At 44.9% G+C, this 18,087-nt stretch overlaps 1 protein-coding gene and 1 pseudogene across 2 annotated transcripts; one reads left to right on the plus strand and one right to left on the minus strand.

Annotated features, from left to right (window-relative positions):
• Positions 1–347: 347 nt before the first annotated feature.
• On the plus strand, positions 348–15,392 carry GARIN1B (golgi associated RAB2 interactor 1B; the record flags this gene model as incomplete). Its single annotated transcript, XM_080665157.1, has 7 exons — positions 348–593; positions 1,697–1,881; positions 3,909–4,165; positions 8,313–8,430; positions 11,229–11,266; positions 14,799–14,966; positions 15,361–15,392. 7 exons carry the CDS (start codon positions 348–350, stop codon positions 15,390–15,392), a joined length of 1,044 nt encoding a protein of 347 aa, XP_080521283.1.
• Positions 5,966–6,119, minus strand: LOC308246127 (large ribosomal subunit protein eL39-like; annotated as a pseudogene). The gene has a single exon. The product of its transcript is annotated as a large ribosomal subunit protein eL39-like (transcript).
• Positions 15,393–18,087: the final 2,695 nt, after the last annotated feature.

The raw sequence follows: 18,087 nt of genomic DNA on the forward strand, positions 1-18,087 counted from the left end.
GTGAGGGAGGGTTGAAAGGTATTTCCCTCTGAGCAGTGGAAGGAGCTTTCCAACTTCTGCCTGGCTCACTTCCTTCTCAAGCAAGCTCTGGAGGAGCCGTGTCCTCAGGGTTCCAAGAAGGGCTGGAGAATGTCAGAGCATAAACCAGCCAGCAAAGCACTCTGGAGGAAGAGGACGGCTCCTCTGCATTTCCCTTTCCTGCAGGCTTGCCCTGGTTTTTCATGATGTCATCCATTCATCATTGTGAGCTGATTGGTGGTCCCAGGCCTTGGCCTGCTGCCCAAGGCCAGAAGAACAGAGAGAGGTCCCAGGACAAATGTGCAGCAAGCCCCTGAGCATGTGCAGAAATGTTGTCATCAGTTCCACCTAGAAAGACTTGGTGGAAATCAAAAACAGTAAAAGTCACAAGATCCTATCCAACTTTCTCTTCCCTGAATGCCTGGGAAGAATTCAGGGGCCTCTTGCCTGTGGATGGAGAACCAACCCCTGGAGTGGGCCTGGGTGTGGAGGAGGGACTGCTCTGCCAGATGGTTCACTCTCCAGAATTCAACCTGTTTCCTGACTCCGTGGTGTTTGAAAGCAACTTTGTCCAGGTACTCCGGAGTCACTCAGAGGGCACTCCTCGATCCTCCTAAACCTGTTCCCAAGAGGTGGCCAGGAGAGTCTGTCTCTGGAAATGGAGTGGAGTGAGAGCTGGGGCAGGAGCGGTCAGTGGGCCTGGAATACAAGGCCACCCCCACTTGACCCTGACTTTGCAGAGCCCCAGACAGGGCTTCTCCTGCAGTCAGTTGTCATCCCCGGGGCAGAGAGGCCAGGCGTTCTCTGCGCTGAGTGGAGGATCTGGTATCTGAATCCCCCAATTTATTTCTTCCTCCAGGAAGCCCAAAGCAGACGATCAAAGAGGCAGTGAAATAAGATGCCCTTTGAAAGTGTGGAACAGAAATGCTGATTGATGAGAGAACAAAAGCTGGGCCCCAGAGAGACCTGGGCTTAGAGTGCAGTCCAGGAAGCATCACTGTGCAAATGACCTGCAACCCTGAATCCCAGGGTCCTCTAATGTCAAAGGGGTCGACTGACATGAGGATTATATGCACACACAGGAGGCCAAGGCCTCGGTACAAGGGGCACTCGGTGCATTTTTATTTCCGGCCTGGGCTCTCTTCTCAGTGCCTGGGAATTACCAGGAACCTTACAGAGCAGGGAAAGTGCAGGAGACTACAGGGCCCCTCAAAGAAGGGCCAAAGGACGTTTTCCAAAGAAAAGCCAGGAAACAGTCTAGGGAGGATTCACAGAAATGTGACACATGCCAGGGAACTCCTGGGTTCTAGTTCTTGTGGGCAGGTGCTAACAGTAGATAGTGTAAATACAATTACATTTGTTTATCCAATATAGGTTTAAAACAGTGGTTCCCACCTGGCAATGATTTGCCTTCTAAAACCAGGGGACGTTTGGCTGCGTCTGGAGACGTTTTTGGTTGTCACTACTTGGGCGGGGGTGGGGGGCTGTGCTACTGGCATCTAGTAAGTGGAGGCGGAGGATGCTGCTAAACACCCTGCAGTACACAGGGCAGCCCCTCCCCCAAACAAAGAATTATCCTGCCCGCAATGTGAGTATTGCCAAAGTTGAGAAACTCTCAGCTGAAACGTGCTGCTCCTTCTGCCAAATCTCAGGCTGTGCCCATGGGGCTGCTTTGCAGGTCAAAAAGGGCAGGAACTGGATCGACATCTACAAAGCCTCCTACACCATGGCCCTCGGGGTGACCTCCTCCGTGCCCTGCCTGCCCCTTCCCAACATCCTCCTCATGGCCCGTGTCAAATGGCACCGGGGGCAGAGCCAGACATGGAACAGACCATCTACAGCCCCAAACATAATCCTGAAGAGGTAAGCAACACCAGTGGGAGTGAAGGACAAGCGGAGGAAGGGGGTGGACTCAGAGCAAAGGCTGCTTTGACACTAAACTCAAGGTGGGAGAAAGCAGAGAAGTCATTAGCAGCGACATTCATTTTTTCAGACAGCAGTAACCTAAGACAGTGGGTGCACTACAAGCATCTTGGTCAGATGGGGTAAAGGGAGGCATTGTGTGGCAGGAATGAGGGGCCAATCTACATGCTCACGTTCCTTCTCACTGCACTCACCCCCCTGAATTCTTAGGCAATCTCTCTGCCAAGGGGCAAGAAAGCAGTAAGATCCGGCTGATGGAGCACAGGTTGGGAGCTGCAGGTTCTACCAGCCTTGGGCAAACTACGGCCCGCGGGCCGGATCCGGCTGTTCTATCCGGTTCTCTTGCTCTCCCCTCCGCTCCTTTACTTTGAATTTATATTAGTTCACACAAACACTCCATCCATGCTTTTGTTCCGGCCCTCCAATCCAGTTTAAGAACCCATTGTGGCCCTCGAGTCAAAAAGTTTGCCCACCCCTGTATCTAGTCCCTGGCATGCAATTAAAGAGACTCATATACTGTTTGAGTCATAAGTTACTTGATGAACCTTCGTTTTCCTACCAGTAAAATGAGTGGAACTAAGTGTCATGAAAACTGTAATATATACTCACATCATGCTTGTCTAGGATGAAACAGCCCTTTAAAAAAAAATTTTTTTTAATTGATTTCAGAGAGAGGAAGGGAGAGGGAGAGAGAGAAACAACAATGATGAGAGAGAATCATTGATTGGCTGCCTCCTGCAGGCCCCACACTGGGCATCGAGCCAGCAACCCAGGCATGTGCCCTGAGCAAGAATCGATGCTCAGCCACTGAGCCACACTGGCTGGGCAGAAACAGCCCTTTTTAATGTTTGAGCCTCTTCAAGTACTCTGTAGGATATTCAAGAATCTCTAGCCCTAGCCAGTTTGGCTCCGTGGATAGAGCATCAGCCTGTGGACCAAACAGTCCTGAGTTCGATTCCAGTCGAGGGCACGTACCTCGGTTGCAGGCTCCTTCCCAGTCTGGGCCCTGGTCGGGGTGCATGCAGGAGGCAACCAATCAATGTGTATCTCTCACATCGATATTTCTCTCTGTCTTTCCCTCTCTCTTCCACTATCTCTAAAAATCAAAGAAAAAATATCCTCAAGTGAGGATTAACAACAACAACAAAAGAGTCTCTAGATATTCTTAGAAATCCAGATAAACCCTTCATTTCTCCATGTTGCCTCAGTGATAAACACCTTCATTATGTTTTAGTGTACCTATAGCAAGCACAGCCCAGCCCTAGCTGACCACTATTCAACCCAAAGCCAGCTCCCTGAACCTTAGCACCTTTGGGAAGAGTAATTGAGGCAATAGGGTCAATGACTGGACAAGCTGGACAGTGGGGCCAACTTTGTGGCAGAGAGTAGCTCCCTTTGTGCTATCAAGAAGGAAATGGAAAAACCCTGTGACCCCAGCTACTCCTGGGCTGTCTCTCTCAAGCAGGATCCTGGGACACCAGCATGAAAATCCTGGCAGGATGGGTGGAGGTTAAAATGCAGATTCCAAGGACACACCCAGACCTACTGAATCTGAGGGGTATCTTCAGATGTCTGCATGCTAAACAAGCTCTCGAGGTGAACATGACCTCCCCAAAGTTTGAGCCCTATTCCCACCCCCAAAAGCCTGAGTCCTGAAGGAGATACTCCTCATTTAAAAAAAAAAAATGTATTATTTGTTTATTTCAGAGAGGGAGAGAGGGAGAGGTAGAAACATTAATGATGAGAGAGAATCATTGATTGACTGCCTCCTGCATGCCCCCTTTGGGGATCGAGTCCACAACCCAGGCATGTGCCCCAACCAGGAATCGAACTGTGACCTCCTGGTTCATAGGTCGATGTTCAACCACTGAGCCCACACCGGCCCAGTGACACTCCTCATTTTAATGAAGACAGGGTTGGATCGAAGCAATGGGGTTGTCAATGTGTGTCTTCCTTCATGCCTTTAGGATACTCCCATTGAAGTTCGTGGAGCTCCAAGTCTGTGACCAGCTTCAACGCATCCTGCGGTTGAGGACGGTCACAGAGAAGATCTACTATCTAAGACTCCACTCTGACCATCCTGAGACTGTCTTCCACTTCTGGATCCGACTAGTTCAAATTCTGCAGAAGGGCCTGTCCATCACCACCAAAGACCCTAGGATTCTTATCACTCACTGTCTGGTGCCCAAGAGCAGCTGCAGCCTCTCAGGAGACTCTAAGGTCAGTGGGCACCATTGCCACCTCCAGCCAAGGCCAGAGCTGAGGGGTAGAGCTTAGGTGAGCTGGGATGTGAGTAAGCACCCTATGAAGGCAATCCCTGCCTTTAATTGAGGTATAATGTAAGATTTGCCCATTGTAAGTATACAGTTCAACACTTTCAATAAATGTATAGGATTGTGTAACCATCACCACAACCCAGTTTTAAAATATTTCCATCACCATAAAAAATTCCCTTGTGCCCATTTAAAGTCACTCTCTGTTCCTATTTCCTGCCCTAGGCAGCCATTGATCTGTTTTCAGTCTCTCTAAATTCACTAGAGGCCTGGTGCATGACATTCATGCACTGGTGGTGGGGGAGGTCCCCTCAGCCCGGCCTGTGCCCTCTCGTAATCTGGGACCCCTCAAGGGATATCCATCCCCTGAGGGGTCCTTAGTGCTGTCCTGGTGGCGGGAGAGGCTCCCGCCGCCTCTGTGCTGGCCAGCTGTGCTCACTGACCACCAGGGGCAGCTCCTGCATTGAGCGTCTACCCCCAGGTGGTCAGTGCGCATCACAGCCACCAGCCATTCCACTGTTCGGTCAATTTGAATATTAGCCTTTTATTATATAGGATATTTGTTAGACATTTCATATAAACAAAATCCTACAACAGTCTTGTATCTGGCTTCTTTTAGTCAGCATAATTTTTTCAGGTTCCTCCATATCAGAGTCACAAACCATCAGTAATTCATTCCTTTTTTAAAAAAAATTGCTCTTTGAGAGAAGAAGGGAAAAAGGGAGAGAGAGAGAGTATCGATGTGAGTGACATCAATTTGTTGCATGCTATCTCGGCCGGGAATCGAACCCGCCACTATTTTTTAAAATACATTTTATTGATTTTTTACAGAGAGGAAGGGAGAGGGATAGAGAGTTAGAAACATTGATGAGAGGGAAACACCTATCAGCTGTCTCCTGCACACTGCCAACTGGGGATGTGCCTGCAACCAAGACACATGCCCCTGACCAGAATCGAACCCGGGACCCTTCAATCTGCAGGCCAACGCTCTATCCACTGAGCCAAACCAATTAGGGCAAACCCGCCACTTTTTGTTGTACAAGACGACACTCCAACCAACTGAGCCACACCAGCTAGAACTAATTCATTCTTTTCAATTGCTGAATAGTATTCCATTGTATAGATTTGCCACATTTTGTTTATCTATTCACCAGTTGATGGATGTTTGGATTGTTTCCAGTTTCAGGCTGTTATGAATAATGCTACTATGAACATTTATGTACAAGTTTCTCTATAGACATAGTTTTCATTTGTTATGGTTCAACTCCAAGGGATGAAATTGCTGGGTCATATGCTAACTTTACCTTTAAATTAAAAAAAACACAACAACTGGCAAACTGTTTTCCAGAGTGGCTGTACCATTTTATATTCCTACCAGCAATGCATGAGGGTTTCAGTTTCTCCACATTCTCACCAACACTAGTATTTTGTCTGTCTTTTTTGTTAAAGCCATTCTACGGATATGTAATGGTTTCACTTTGGATTTCCTCAATGGCTAATGATGTTGAGTACCTTTTCATGGGCTTATTAGTTATTTGGTGAAATGTCTATTCAAGTCTTTTTTTTTAAGTCTCATTTATTACTGAACCAACCTACTACTGAAGAAAAAAATCAACAGAGAAATATTGTTCCAATAAATTCCCAATTAAAATGTCCAACTGTCCAGACAGTAGTTATCTTTTCAGTTATTTAAAGGTGCAGGTAACCTGGATGCCACATAAATATGTGAGCCATCTCTCATGTACGATTTCTTATAGACCCAGTTTGGTTTTTCTCCAATATCTCCTCTTGGAGTTGTACCTGATTTTACTACCAGTTTTCATCCGAACACATTGGGAAATGGGCTGATTCTGCTTGTTTCTTGGCCAGGAACCTCTCGATCCTGAAAGTCCTGTGAGAAGACATGGCGAAGGAGAATCAACTGAACACACCACGATGGCGGAGGAGGAGCTCAAGCCTTCTTTGGTGAAATGTCTATTCGAGTCTTTTGTTGAAAACCCCATTTCTAAATTGAGTTTTATCTTCTTGAATTGGTATAATTTTTTGTATATTCTGAATATAAGTCCTTTATTTGATATATGATTTGCAAATATTTTCTCCCAGTGTGTGAATTGTCTTTTTATTTTCCTTTTTTTAATCCTCACTCAAGGATATTTTTCCATTGATTTTAGAGAGAGTGGAAAAGATAGGGAAAGATAGAGAGAAATAACGATGTGGGAGAAACACATCAATTGGTTGCCTCCTGCACGAACCATGACCAGGCCCCTGGCTGGGGAGGAGCTTGCAGCCGAGGTACGTGCCCTTGACTGGAATCAAACCCGGGACCCTTCAGTCCACAGGCCAATGCTCTAACCACTGGGAAAACCGACAAGGGTCTTTTTATTTTCTTAATGGTGGCGTTTGTGGAGAAAAAGTTTTTGTTTCAATTATTTATTGTTTAAAATATTACATATGTCTCCTTTTCCCCCATTGACCTCTCCCCAGCCATTCCCACCCCCGGCACATAAAAGTTTTTAATTTTGATGAAGTGCAATTTATCAATTTTTTTCTTTTATAGATCGGGCTTTTTGGTGTTGTAGCTAAGACTTTTTTTGTTCAACCCAAAGTCACAAGTATTTTATCCTATGTTTTCTTCTAGAAGTTTATACATTTAGCTCTTACAGTTAAGTCTATGATCCCTTTTGCATTACTATTTGTGTATGGTGTGGGAAAGGGTCTAAGTATTTGTGTTTTCACATGTGGATGTACAATTTACCCAGCACCATTTGTTGAAAAATTATCCTTTCCTCCATTGAATTGTCTTGCACTCTTGTCAAAAATTAATTGAAAGTAAATGTAAGGATTTATTTCTGGATTCTCAATTCTGTTTAATTAATCTGTATGCCTAGTCTTGTGTCAATACCTAGTCTTGTCTGTCTTTTCTAAGCCTTTCACCACCCCCACTCGGTCACCGTTGGCCATGCCGGTGCGGCGCAGGAATTCCCTTTTATTCCTTGTTTATTGAGAGTTTTTATCATAAATGGGTATTACATTTTTTCAAATGTCTTTTTCTGCATCTTTTGAGATGGTCATGTGGTTTTCCCTTTATTCTATTAGAATAGTGTATTATATTCATTGATTTTTAAATGTTAAATCAACTTTGTATTCCTGCAGTAAATTCCACTTAGTCATGGTGTGTATGTATACTCCCTTTTATATGTTCTATGATTCGGTTTGCTAGCATTTTGTTAAGGATTTTGCATCTACGTTCATTAGAAATATTGGTCTATAGCTTTCTCGTGATATCCTGGCTTTGGTATTAGGATAATACTAGCCTCATTGAATGATTTGGGAAGTGTTTCCTCCTCCTCTATTTTCAGAGCTTATGAAGACTTGGTATTATTACTCCTTTAACTAGTATTTAATAAAATTCACCAGTGAAGCCACGAGGGCCTTTTGGCCCCAGGCCTTAGAGTGTGATGTAAGACTGACTTGAGCTGCAGCATAAACTCCATGAATGCAGGGATTTTTATCTGTCTTCTTCACGGCTTTATCCCCAGTGCCTGGCACCTAGTTGGCACTCAGTGAAGAATGAATGAATGACTGTGAGCAGCTTGTACTTCTGGAACACCGTTGGGTATTGCAGCAACAGGAAAGAAGGCAGTTTTAGTCAGGTGTAAAAAGCAGCTCAATATCCGACTTTTCTTATAGAAGTCGATTTTTAAAGCATGCATTAAATCCCTACAATAAATATTTTATTTCCCTACATTTAAATATAAAACCAGGTAGCATAAGCTTTATTAAAGCTTATCTGAATAGGCTATTGATAACATTAAGGTATATTAATGAGAATAGGTGATCTACTAAATTATGTCCAAAGTATTCAATGACAGTGTTATCCTTTGGGCACCAAAGGATCTTTATAACAATACAGGGTGTATAAGCAGATATGGCCTCAGAATTGCCTCTCTGAACCCCTGACATGACATGGCCACCCAATGGAACCGTTTGAGTTCTAACACTTTAGGGTTTGGATCATGATATTAGGAAAACACAGAGACTCTCAGGTCTTAACCATCTGGCTTTGCTTTTTTTTTTTTTTTCCTTCCATCCAGTTAGTACAGAAGAAACCTCAAGCCTCCCAGCCCAGCGAGAGCCTCATGCAGTTGATGGCCAAGGGGGAGAGTGAGGCCCTCTCTCAGATTTTTGCTGACTTGCACCAGCACAACCGGTTCAGGTACATGACTTAAATCAGGCCAGCCTGACATCCCTTCCTGCAGCCCAGATGGCCTGGGCTCTGAGATCCAAAAACCAAGTAACTTGGTTAATGAGCACAGGGAGGGGCATGAAATCCTGCCACTCAGGACCCAGTGTTATCCCTAACTCAGGGTAACCTTTTCCCAGTTCTCTTTGCCATATCTTCTTTCTCCACATGGCAAGCATCGTAGGCTTGACTATAGAGGAGGAATCTTATAAAAAATAAAAAGTGCCCTGGCCAGGTAGTTCAGTTGCTTGCCGTGTCATCCCGCACACCAAAAGGTTGCAGGTTTGATCCCTGGTCAGGGTGCATACAAGAGGCAACTGATGAATATTTCTCTCTCTCTCTCTCTCTCTCTCTCTCTCTCTCTCTCTCTCTCTCTCTCTCCTCTCTCCCTCTCTCCCTCTCTCCCTCTCTCCCTCTTTCTCTCTCTCTCTCTTTCTCTCCTCCCTCCTTCCCCTCTCTCTAAAAATCAATAAACATATGCCCAGGTGAGGATTAAAAAAAAAAAAAGAACAGTAACTCTCCAATAATAAGAATAAGTTAGTAACACCGGTAAAAAAGTAAAACCTAATTTCTAATCCAGTTCCTAGTCCTACAGAGAAATAAACAAAACATTGTTTAAAACACTGTCTGCTTCTTGGGTTCCTTGACCTACTCACCTGGCCTCCAATTGGACTTTATAAATCTTCTATGGTCACTTTTTCAATGTATAGTCTGTCCTTGAAAGCTCCATTGTACAGGCCTATTTTTTCCATGCCTGAGGAAATGTCCATGTATGTGTAAATGACATAAAGTTTGAGTCTTAAGACTGGTTGGCATGAGAGAGACAGGAGTTGAGAATACTTACTCCACTGGGCACTATAAGCAGAGATCAAAGATTAAGTGGGATCTAGGGCCCTAGTGAACTTGATTTGTGGTTTTTTTTAAAAAAGGGAGGACAGAAATAAATTGTAACGATCACCAGAAGAGAAAAACAAAGTTATCAAAGAAGAGATTTTTGTCACAACAGGGACTAGCAGTTCAGACACAGAACAACAAAAAGGCAGTTTTCTTTCAGAGTGTCGTTAGTAAACTGAAAACCAACAGAGTCCGAGAAGATAATCTCTCAGAGTGGGTAAGAGCTCACACAGAGCTGGGCCCAAGTCACTGCTCTGACTGTGAACCCGTGGGCACATTGCTGAATGCTCTGGGGCCAGTTTTCAGATCTGCACAATGGAAATTATGATAGTTCCAACCGCATCCTGATATTGTCAGGATCAAGTGAGCCCCAACGCATGAAGTGCTTGACACACTCCTCAGCAGATTTAGAGGCAGATTTAAATAAACTCTCAATAAATATTAACTTGTATTATTAAGGCTGTCTTGGGCTAGAAGTAGAAAAATATTAACAGAAAGAAAAATTGTTAGTTGCCCACTGTTAAAAAATTTCTACTGGGTTGCCATCCTGCATATCATATAGAAATCTATAATTAAGAAATTTCTGAATCAAGTGTCACCTAAATAATTTTTTTAAAATTTCTGAATAAGGTGTCATACTGCTGAGCTAGGGAGTGCTGGACTCTAATAGAACAAGATATGTTGATGTAACTTTTTGTCTCAAAATGTTAAAAAATTTTAAAATTACTATTTGAAGGACGGCTTCTGTTTATGTTCATAGGCCACAATTCAGTCACATGACCATACTCAGCTGCAAGGGAGGCTGGGAAATGCATTCTCTATTCTGCATGTGCCCAATACAGAATTAGATTCTTGCCCCCCAGGGAGAAGGGAAGAAGAAATCCTGGAGGCCTGTTGGCAATCTCTAGCACAGAGAGTTTTGAATATTTCCAGAAGGCCAGAGGAGATTAAAACCTTTATTTGGGCACTAGCCAGATGAAGGGCAGAAAACGTTGTACAGGTTAAGGAAACAAATGAGTGTAAGACTGACACTTCATCCTGAGGAAGAAGTGTGATGAGTTTAGAGAAAGGGAAGGAAGCCCAGTGTGGGAAGAGGAGTGGGAGTAGAAGGGCATTAGTAAAAGCGGGCAGGGACCAAACCAGGCAGGACCTGGGAAGCCATGCAAATGAATTTAGACTTTGAGTGTAATGAGAGCCTTAGCACCATTTTTAACTGGGAGGTAACATGACCCAGTTTACATGGTGAAAAGGTCATGCTGGCTGTTGCAGTGACAGTTGATATGAAGAGAGGGAGAATAGGTGTAGAGAGACCAGCCAGGAAGGTATGGCAACCCAGTCTGGGCTGTCATGTAAAAACAGATCAAAGGGATGTGAGAAGCAGGGAGAAGTTAATTTTTGCTCTGCTGTTTTCTCAATAATGGCTTTGTACAGTCATTTAGTTTCTTCTCCTTAATTCCCCAGAATGAAGCCCTGGGGGTGACTTTTCTCCTCATTCAGGCAGACTCTCTAGTCTGGTTGCAATTGTATCAGTTTTTGTATGTTGGCAACAATATGCAGCTTACAGCAAATGACATAAATGGCTGAGACACAGGACCCAACAGATGGAGCCACACCCACTCCTCCTCAGCCAAATCAGCAGCATGGGTCTGCTCCCCACCCCCCACCCCACCCTACCCCACCTCCCCCTTCCTTAGTTTTCCTTCTGGTATTTTAATATGTGTCACACTCACCCAATAGAGCCACAGCTTATATCTGCCTCTAAAGCTTTTGCATCAGGAAAAATATAACCAGAAACAAGATTTAAAATGAGAATTTCATCTCTATTTTTCCCCCTTTTGCCCTTCATTTCCTTGATCCTGAAATGGCTGGAGTTCCAGGAGAAGCAAAAAGACCAAGACCAAAAAGGACAGCTCAGGTAAACAGCAGGTACAGGGCACCCGTGTCTCAGAGAACCTTTTGCTCTGCAGATGCAGGAATGAAATCGTCTCCCGCTCCCAGTCCCAACGTTTCTAGCTGTCAGGATGTCCTTTCATACCTTAATTTGAGTTCCTCTAGACTGTTTGGCCACCAGTCAACTTGGCACCAAATCCTACCAGTTTCTTTCCTTGAAATGTTTTCCATACTGACAGATCCTCCCCTCGTCCACCTTATCACCTCTTGCTTGAACTACGACAGCAATGCTCTAGTTCCCTGGTTGGCAAACTGTGGCTCACAAGCCACATGCGGCTCTTTGGCCCCTTGAGTGTAGCTCTTCCACAAAATACCATGGCCTGGGCGAGTCTATTTTGAAGAAGTGGCGTTAGAAGAAGTTTAAGTTTAAAAAATTTGGCTCTCAAAAGAAATTTCAATCATTGTACTGTTGATATTTGGCTCTGTTGACTAATGAGTTTGCCGACCACCGCTCTAGTTCATTCATTCATTTGCTCATTCAGAAACATGCTGAGTACTTGGTAAGTGCCAAACACTGTTGAAGGCTTTGGAGTCCCAGTGAAGAAAGACACAGTAACCCCTTCCAGGGGTTTATAATTAGGTGTGGTCAGATGGGTAAATCCCCAAATTACAAAACCTCTTCTTCCAGGCAGCACTCAGAGCTCATGCCTGGGGTGCCATAGGGGCACAAAGGCAGGGTGCCTCACTCCTCCCAGGAAGCTGTCCCAGAGGCCTAGGGTCTGAGCCAAGTCACAGAGGATGAGAACAAGTAGGCTGGCCAAAGCATTAGAGTCAGGACATTCTGGGAAGAGACAGAGTCAGTGTGACTGGAATAACAGCTGATTCCCTGTTTATTTCCAGGTTCAGGTTTACCCCAAATCCAATCATTAAATATATATTGATTTCAGAGAGGAAGAGAGAGGGAGACAGATATAGAAACATCAATGATGAGCCCTAGCTGGTTTGGCTCAGTGGATAAAGTGTCAGCCTGCGGACTGAAGGGTCCCGGGGTTCGATTCCAGTCAGGGGCATATGCCCGGTTGAGGGCTCAAGGGGGCCAATCAATGATTCTCTCTTATCATTGATGTTTCTATCTCTCCCTCTCCCTTCCTCTCTGAATCAATAGAAATATATTTTTAAAGAAAGAAACATCAATGATGAAAGAGAATCATTGATCAGCTGCCTCCTGCACACTCCACAAAGGGGGTCGAGCCCACAACCCGGGCATGTACCCTGACTGGAAATCGAACTATGACCTCCTAGTTCATAGGTTGATGCTCAACCACTGGGCCATGCCAGCCGAGCAAATCCACTCATTTTGGCATGCATGACTCTTCATTAACTTCCCCTGTCTTACCCATCTTACTGGTCACTTTCTCCTCCTCAATTAGATGCCCTCTGCCTCATCTCCTTCTCCAGCTCAAATCTTCCACTCTAGCCACACATGGGCTGTCCTTGTCCATGCCTTAGACATCCTCCCTCTGCCCCCTCCCCCTGATGCTGCATTCTAAATCCTACCTATCCTTTCAGGTACACCTCACAACACCTTTCTGCCCAGACAAAACTTTCCTTGGTCATAACATCTGTTACATTATTCCCTAATTGTTTCATAGGTTTCAATCTTGTTTCTTCAACTAATACTACAGTTTCTTCCATGCCTCTGAATTATCCACAGTGGCAAGCACCAGTCTGGAAACACAAGAGGAGCTCAGTAAAAATCCATGCACCACACCATTAATAAATTATTCCTCCAAATTGGCTCAGGAAGCAGCCAGAATTTCATGTTATATTTAGAAATTTAGAGGAGTATGTAGATCCCAGGGGAGCTCTGCCAATTTTCATTCAAGCCAGGGATTACACACTCAACTGTCTGCAGATGGTATAAATGGGTAAAGAGTCCACATGTCATGGATCTAAGAAATGGTTGGCTTTTCTCTCAACTCTATTATAAGTAAAACAGCAGCTGGGCTGACACTTGGTTTCGGCATTGAGGAGACAATAGGGAGTGTCAGGGACAGTGGCAATGAGAAAGTGGAGGTTTCAATTACGGCTTCCATTAATTGTTTCCATGCTAGAACACAGGCCTGGTGTTGCTAGATACTCTGGTTTTTCAAGAGAAGCCAAAAATCTGGATTTTTATGTGACATATTCCCCGCCCATAAAAGAAATTAAAGCACAGTATAGGCCAACACTTAGTGGGCACACAAAACATATCTACAGGCCGAATCCAGCCTGGAGGCTGCCAGTTCCCAGCCCCCGTTCTAAATGGTGAGTGGAGCTGATGCTGGCCCACATTGTTTGCAAGTCTGTGAATGCCTTCTCATGTTATGTGATTATAATAAAATGGTGATTCATTTCTGTTTTTGCACATACATCCGATCACACATGCGCACGCGCACGCACACACCATACCCTTTGAGGCTAAGGCTGAGGAAAACAGAAATAGACAATATTTAAATTCTAGGACTTCAGAGAACAGCTGGAATTTCAGAGTCATAGGCTATCTGGTGTCACAGGAACTGCCACTCCCGAGATGTCCCTGGGCTGATTTCAAATAATTGTCCTGGGATGCCCTCAGGACCCTTCTCTTTCCTTGGAGCTGAAGAAACTCATTTTCTCTTTGGACCAAGTAGGGTACCCTCTCAGTCGGAAGGACAGTCATACCCCAGCCTCTTGGAACTTTGGGAGGGAGGGGAGGGAGAGAGAGAGAGAGAGAGAGATTACTACATTATGAGAAACCGAAACCAGTATCCCGAAGCTTACCTGGGTCGCTAAACCTTTCAACTCTCCATCAACAGGTGGTATGACCTATTGAGGTGCTTCCCAAACTTGAATGTGCAGATTGGGGTCTTGTTAAAATGCAGAATCTGATTCAGTGACTCTGGGTAAACCTGAAACTGTACATTTCTTCTTTTTTAAATTTCAATTACATTTTGCATTCAACACCAATTTGTATTAGTTTCAGGTGCATAGCACAGCAGATAGAGACATTCATATATAGGTTACAAAGTGTTCCCTTGAAACTGTGCATTTCTAATGTGATCCCTGGTGATGCCAAAGCTTCTGGGCTGTGAGCCATCCTTTGAGAGGAGCTGAGGCCAAGTGGACCGAGAACAGGATCTGGCTTAAGGCCATCTGGGTTCAAGCCCATTGCTAGTGCATCTAGCAGCTGAATCTCCTGGGCAAATTCACTCAGTTAACCGCCCAGCCACATTGGTTCCTCCCTTTCACTGGCATTGCCTTGTTCCCACGATATAGTGCTAAAATCATGGGCTCCGGAGCCAGGCTGGCTGGCTTTGGATCCTGGCTCTGCCTCATTATGTGACCCTGGGCCACAGATTCTGCATATGGCAGTGCTGACCTCTTGGGGTCTTTGTGAGGATTTAATGAGTATTAATACACATAATTGTTTGTAATAGTACCTGACCCATAATAAACACTCCACAGATGTTGGCCATACTCTGTGAGCATGCTCCGTGAATTAAAGTGCAAACAAATGCCTCCTCTTTTTGACCTAGAGAAAGATAATTCCAGTGAAGACAGCATTCCGTGCACCCGTGACCTCAGTTGGAGGGATTCCTTCACCTATGGAGAGTGGGAAAGAGAGAACCCCTCTGGGCCGCAGCCCCTCTCACTCCTCAGCACTTTGGCAGCCTCCACGAGGCCACAGCTGGCCCTATTCTTAGGTATGGTCATGGGATTCATCTGGCTGCCTCCAGGGACAGACCTGGAGTTTGGCCTTAGGCAGGGGTTCAGATTCTAGGGTCCTGAGGGTACTTACTAGAGGCTGTGGGGTGGGAGCTGGGGGTGCCAGCCACAAGCATTTCAGCCATTTTCTCCTGCCCTGTTCTTCTTTACCTCCAACTGGGCTGAGTGAAACCCTGAGTGTGGCACCTTGGGAGCCCCCAGAGGCCTTTGTGAATTCCTACAAAGTGACTCTGAGGGGATAGAGACTAGGATGGCACTGTTGTCACTAGAGCTGCTTTCTCTCTGCGGGTGGAGACATGAGGGCTGCCTCTTCAGTTCCGTGGGCTCTTCCTTTGAGGAGGTGAGGAGCTGGCTCTCCCTTTTCCGTTTCAGAGCTCTTGGGGAGCCCCAACTGTCTGCTGTAGAAAGTGAGAAGGAGCTTGGCCAGGAGGGGTGGGGAGTGGGGCAACTTCCCTGGGCCCAACCCTTATCTCTCCATGCTCCAAGGCTCATCCATCCATTCATCCACCCATCCATCCATCCACCCATCCATCCATCCATCCATCCATCCATCCATGTATTCATTTAATACACATTCATTAACTACTTCTATGTGCCTCTGTCTAACCCAGTGGTTCCTAACCTTTTTTTGGCCATGCCCCATCTAAGCCTCTCTAAAATCCTGATGTCCCCCCATGACATATAATTCCCATTATTCAAAAAGTGAACTCCTATTCATGTGGAGGAAGCCTTAAAGGCCATTAACTTGGTCTAAACAAGCTTCCAAAGAACATAGCATCCATGAAAAAGAAAAAGAAAAGAATGAAAGGACAGTTGAAGTACTGAGAAAGAAATCTCTAAGGAATTATTAAAAAATAATCCTATCTAATAAAGAGGGAATATGCTTATTGACCCTCACGCCATCACAAAGATGGCAGCACCCACAGCCAATAAGGAGGGGATATACTAATTGACTGTCACGCCCTCAAAGATGGTAGTGCCCACAGCCACAAGATGGCAGTGCCCAGTCCCTTCAGTGAGACTGCCTCCAGAGTCCCTGAGTCCCCAAGTCCCCTCAATCCCCCAGCTGCCCAGGGCCGGCCCGAGGTGCAGGCAAGCCTCGAATGGTGGCTGCTCAGCTGCCCAGGGCTGCCCTAGGCTCAGGTAACCAGGGGGAATTTTCATGCACCAGGCCTCTAGTAATAATATGAAGTTATATGAAAAAATAGCAAATAAAGTTTCAAAACATAGAGAACTGAAATGCATAAATATGTCACAATATATCTATACTGTATATGACACCCCTAGAACCATAAGAAATGCAAAAAATTCACTGTTAACTCATTCTCAAATTGCCCCCCTTAAAAGTCAAATTGCCCCCCTGTGGGGCATGTGCCCCACGTTGGGAACCACTGGTGCAAATGGAGATGGGTAGAGTGGTTTCTGTTTTCTAAAGTCAAATATTATTAATAAACCGCTAACTCTTATAAGGTACCTGTTATTAATAGCTGACAATTTAAAAAATTAACACAAATATCTATGTGCCCACAGAAGAGCTTTTTAGACAAGTTATATCTTATTGAATTTGTTCTCTCTTAAATTAACAGGAAATTCTATTTGAGCCACTCTTTCACATTGGGGAGAATCGAAGCAGCCCTCACCAACATCACTCTGCAGCATTCAACTTTCTGAGGGACTCTGTCTGGATGGAGAGAAGGAGAAAGCTGCAACCAAGGAAAAACTAGCATCATCTCACGCTGATAGCATAGCCTTTCCTTGGAGACCCATTTGGGAGCATGGCTTCCAGATGAAAAGCATTATCCAGCACGTAACTCTGTGACCTCCTCACCTCCTTTCCACCACCAGGCAGGCACAAGAAGCCATGCTCTTGGAAGGGCCAGGACCGAGAGAAAGAGAAAAGGAAGGAAAGGGAAGCAGGATCAGAGGAGAGGTGGAAGAGAACAAAATAGAGGTGAAGAGGAAGGTGGGGGGAGGAAGTCAGAAAAGACAGGAGAGAAGAAGAGGTGGTAAGAGAAGGAAACAGGAGAGACTTGGGAGAGAAGCTGGAGAACAAGAGAAGAAATATACCTCTGAGAGATGCCTCACCAAGCTTCTATTTATCTAATTTAAAACTTGAAAGTAAGGCCATATACCAAAAAAAAAAAAAATGTGTTTTCTTCTCTGCTTAAACTACTCTGAACGAATATAAGGAGCCAGATATGAATTCTAGCCAAGGGCCTCTCTATTTCCCTGTTGGCCAGTTTTTCTATTCTTTTTTTTCATGTTTCTTCATTTCAAAGAAGTTGGGGTTGTTTTTCTCATCACCATTTGTCCCCCCTGTACCCTCCACCCTCCCCTCAGGTTTTCTTGTTAGTCCCACTTTCCTGATTTAAGTTTGGGACCTTCTTTCTTATCCCATCCCTAACTTGGACTTGCTAGCCTGGCCCTGTTGTTCCAAATGGAGGCTTGGGTATGAGATTACACAAGATTCTTGCAGGAGGTAGTCAGGCAAGATGTGTGAAATAGAGGGGATTTCTCTTTTGTGTTCAAACTTGCTAACTTTGCTAATGTCTCAGCCCTACAAACACTGGCTTGATTTATTTAGTATATGACACCCCCTTGAAATGTCAACACACCTTGTTAGTGCTTATTAAATGATCAATTCCAAAGACAGGACATACAGGCCCCAAGCACAGGTAAAGTCAGAGGTTCATAAATTATAGACTGAGTTATTAATGAGTGTCTGTCAGATGGCACATGGACCTCTTTTTAAAACGTGCAGTATTACAGCTTCAATAAAAACCTGACTATGAGTATTTCAGAAAGGCTGCCCACCTTTCCAATTGGAAAGTGTTTTGGGAGATTTTGCTTTGATTCAAGATTTCCTGGGAGGGTCTTTTTCTTCACTGAAGTGGTTTTCAGGCTGAAATTGTTGGAGGGCTGCAAAGTAAGCTCCTGGATGTAAGCTTCAAGGAAGCGTCAGGTTCTAATTCTTAGTGATTTCGATAGCCACATAGGTGATTCTTCCCATGGTCACTGTTCTTTGAACTGCTGCCCAATGGTCTCATCCTCCACCCTCCTCAGCCACTGACTCCCCTGATTTTACCCTAGAGTTTGTCA

This window comes from Plecotus auritus (assembly GCF_963455305.1).
Source record: "Plecotus auritus genome assembly, chromosome: 4".
Lineage (NCBI taxonomy): Eukaryota > Metazoa > Chordata > Mammalia > Chiroptera > Vespertilionidae > Plecotus > Plecotus auritus.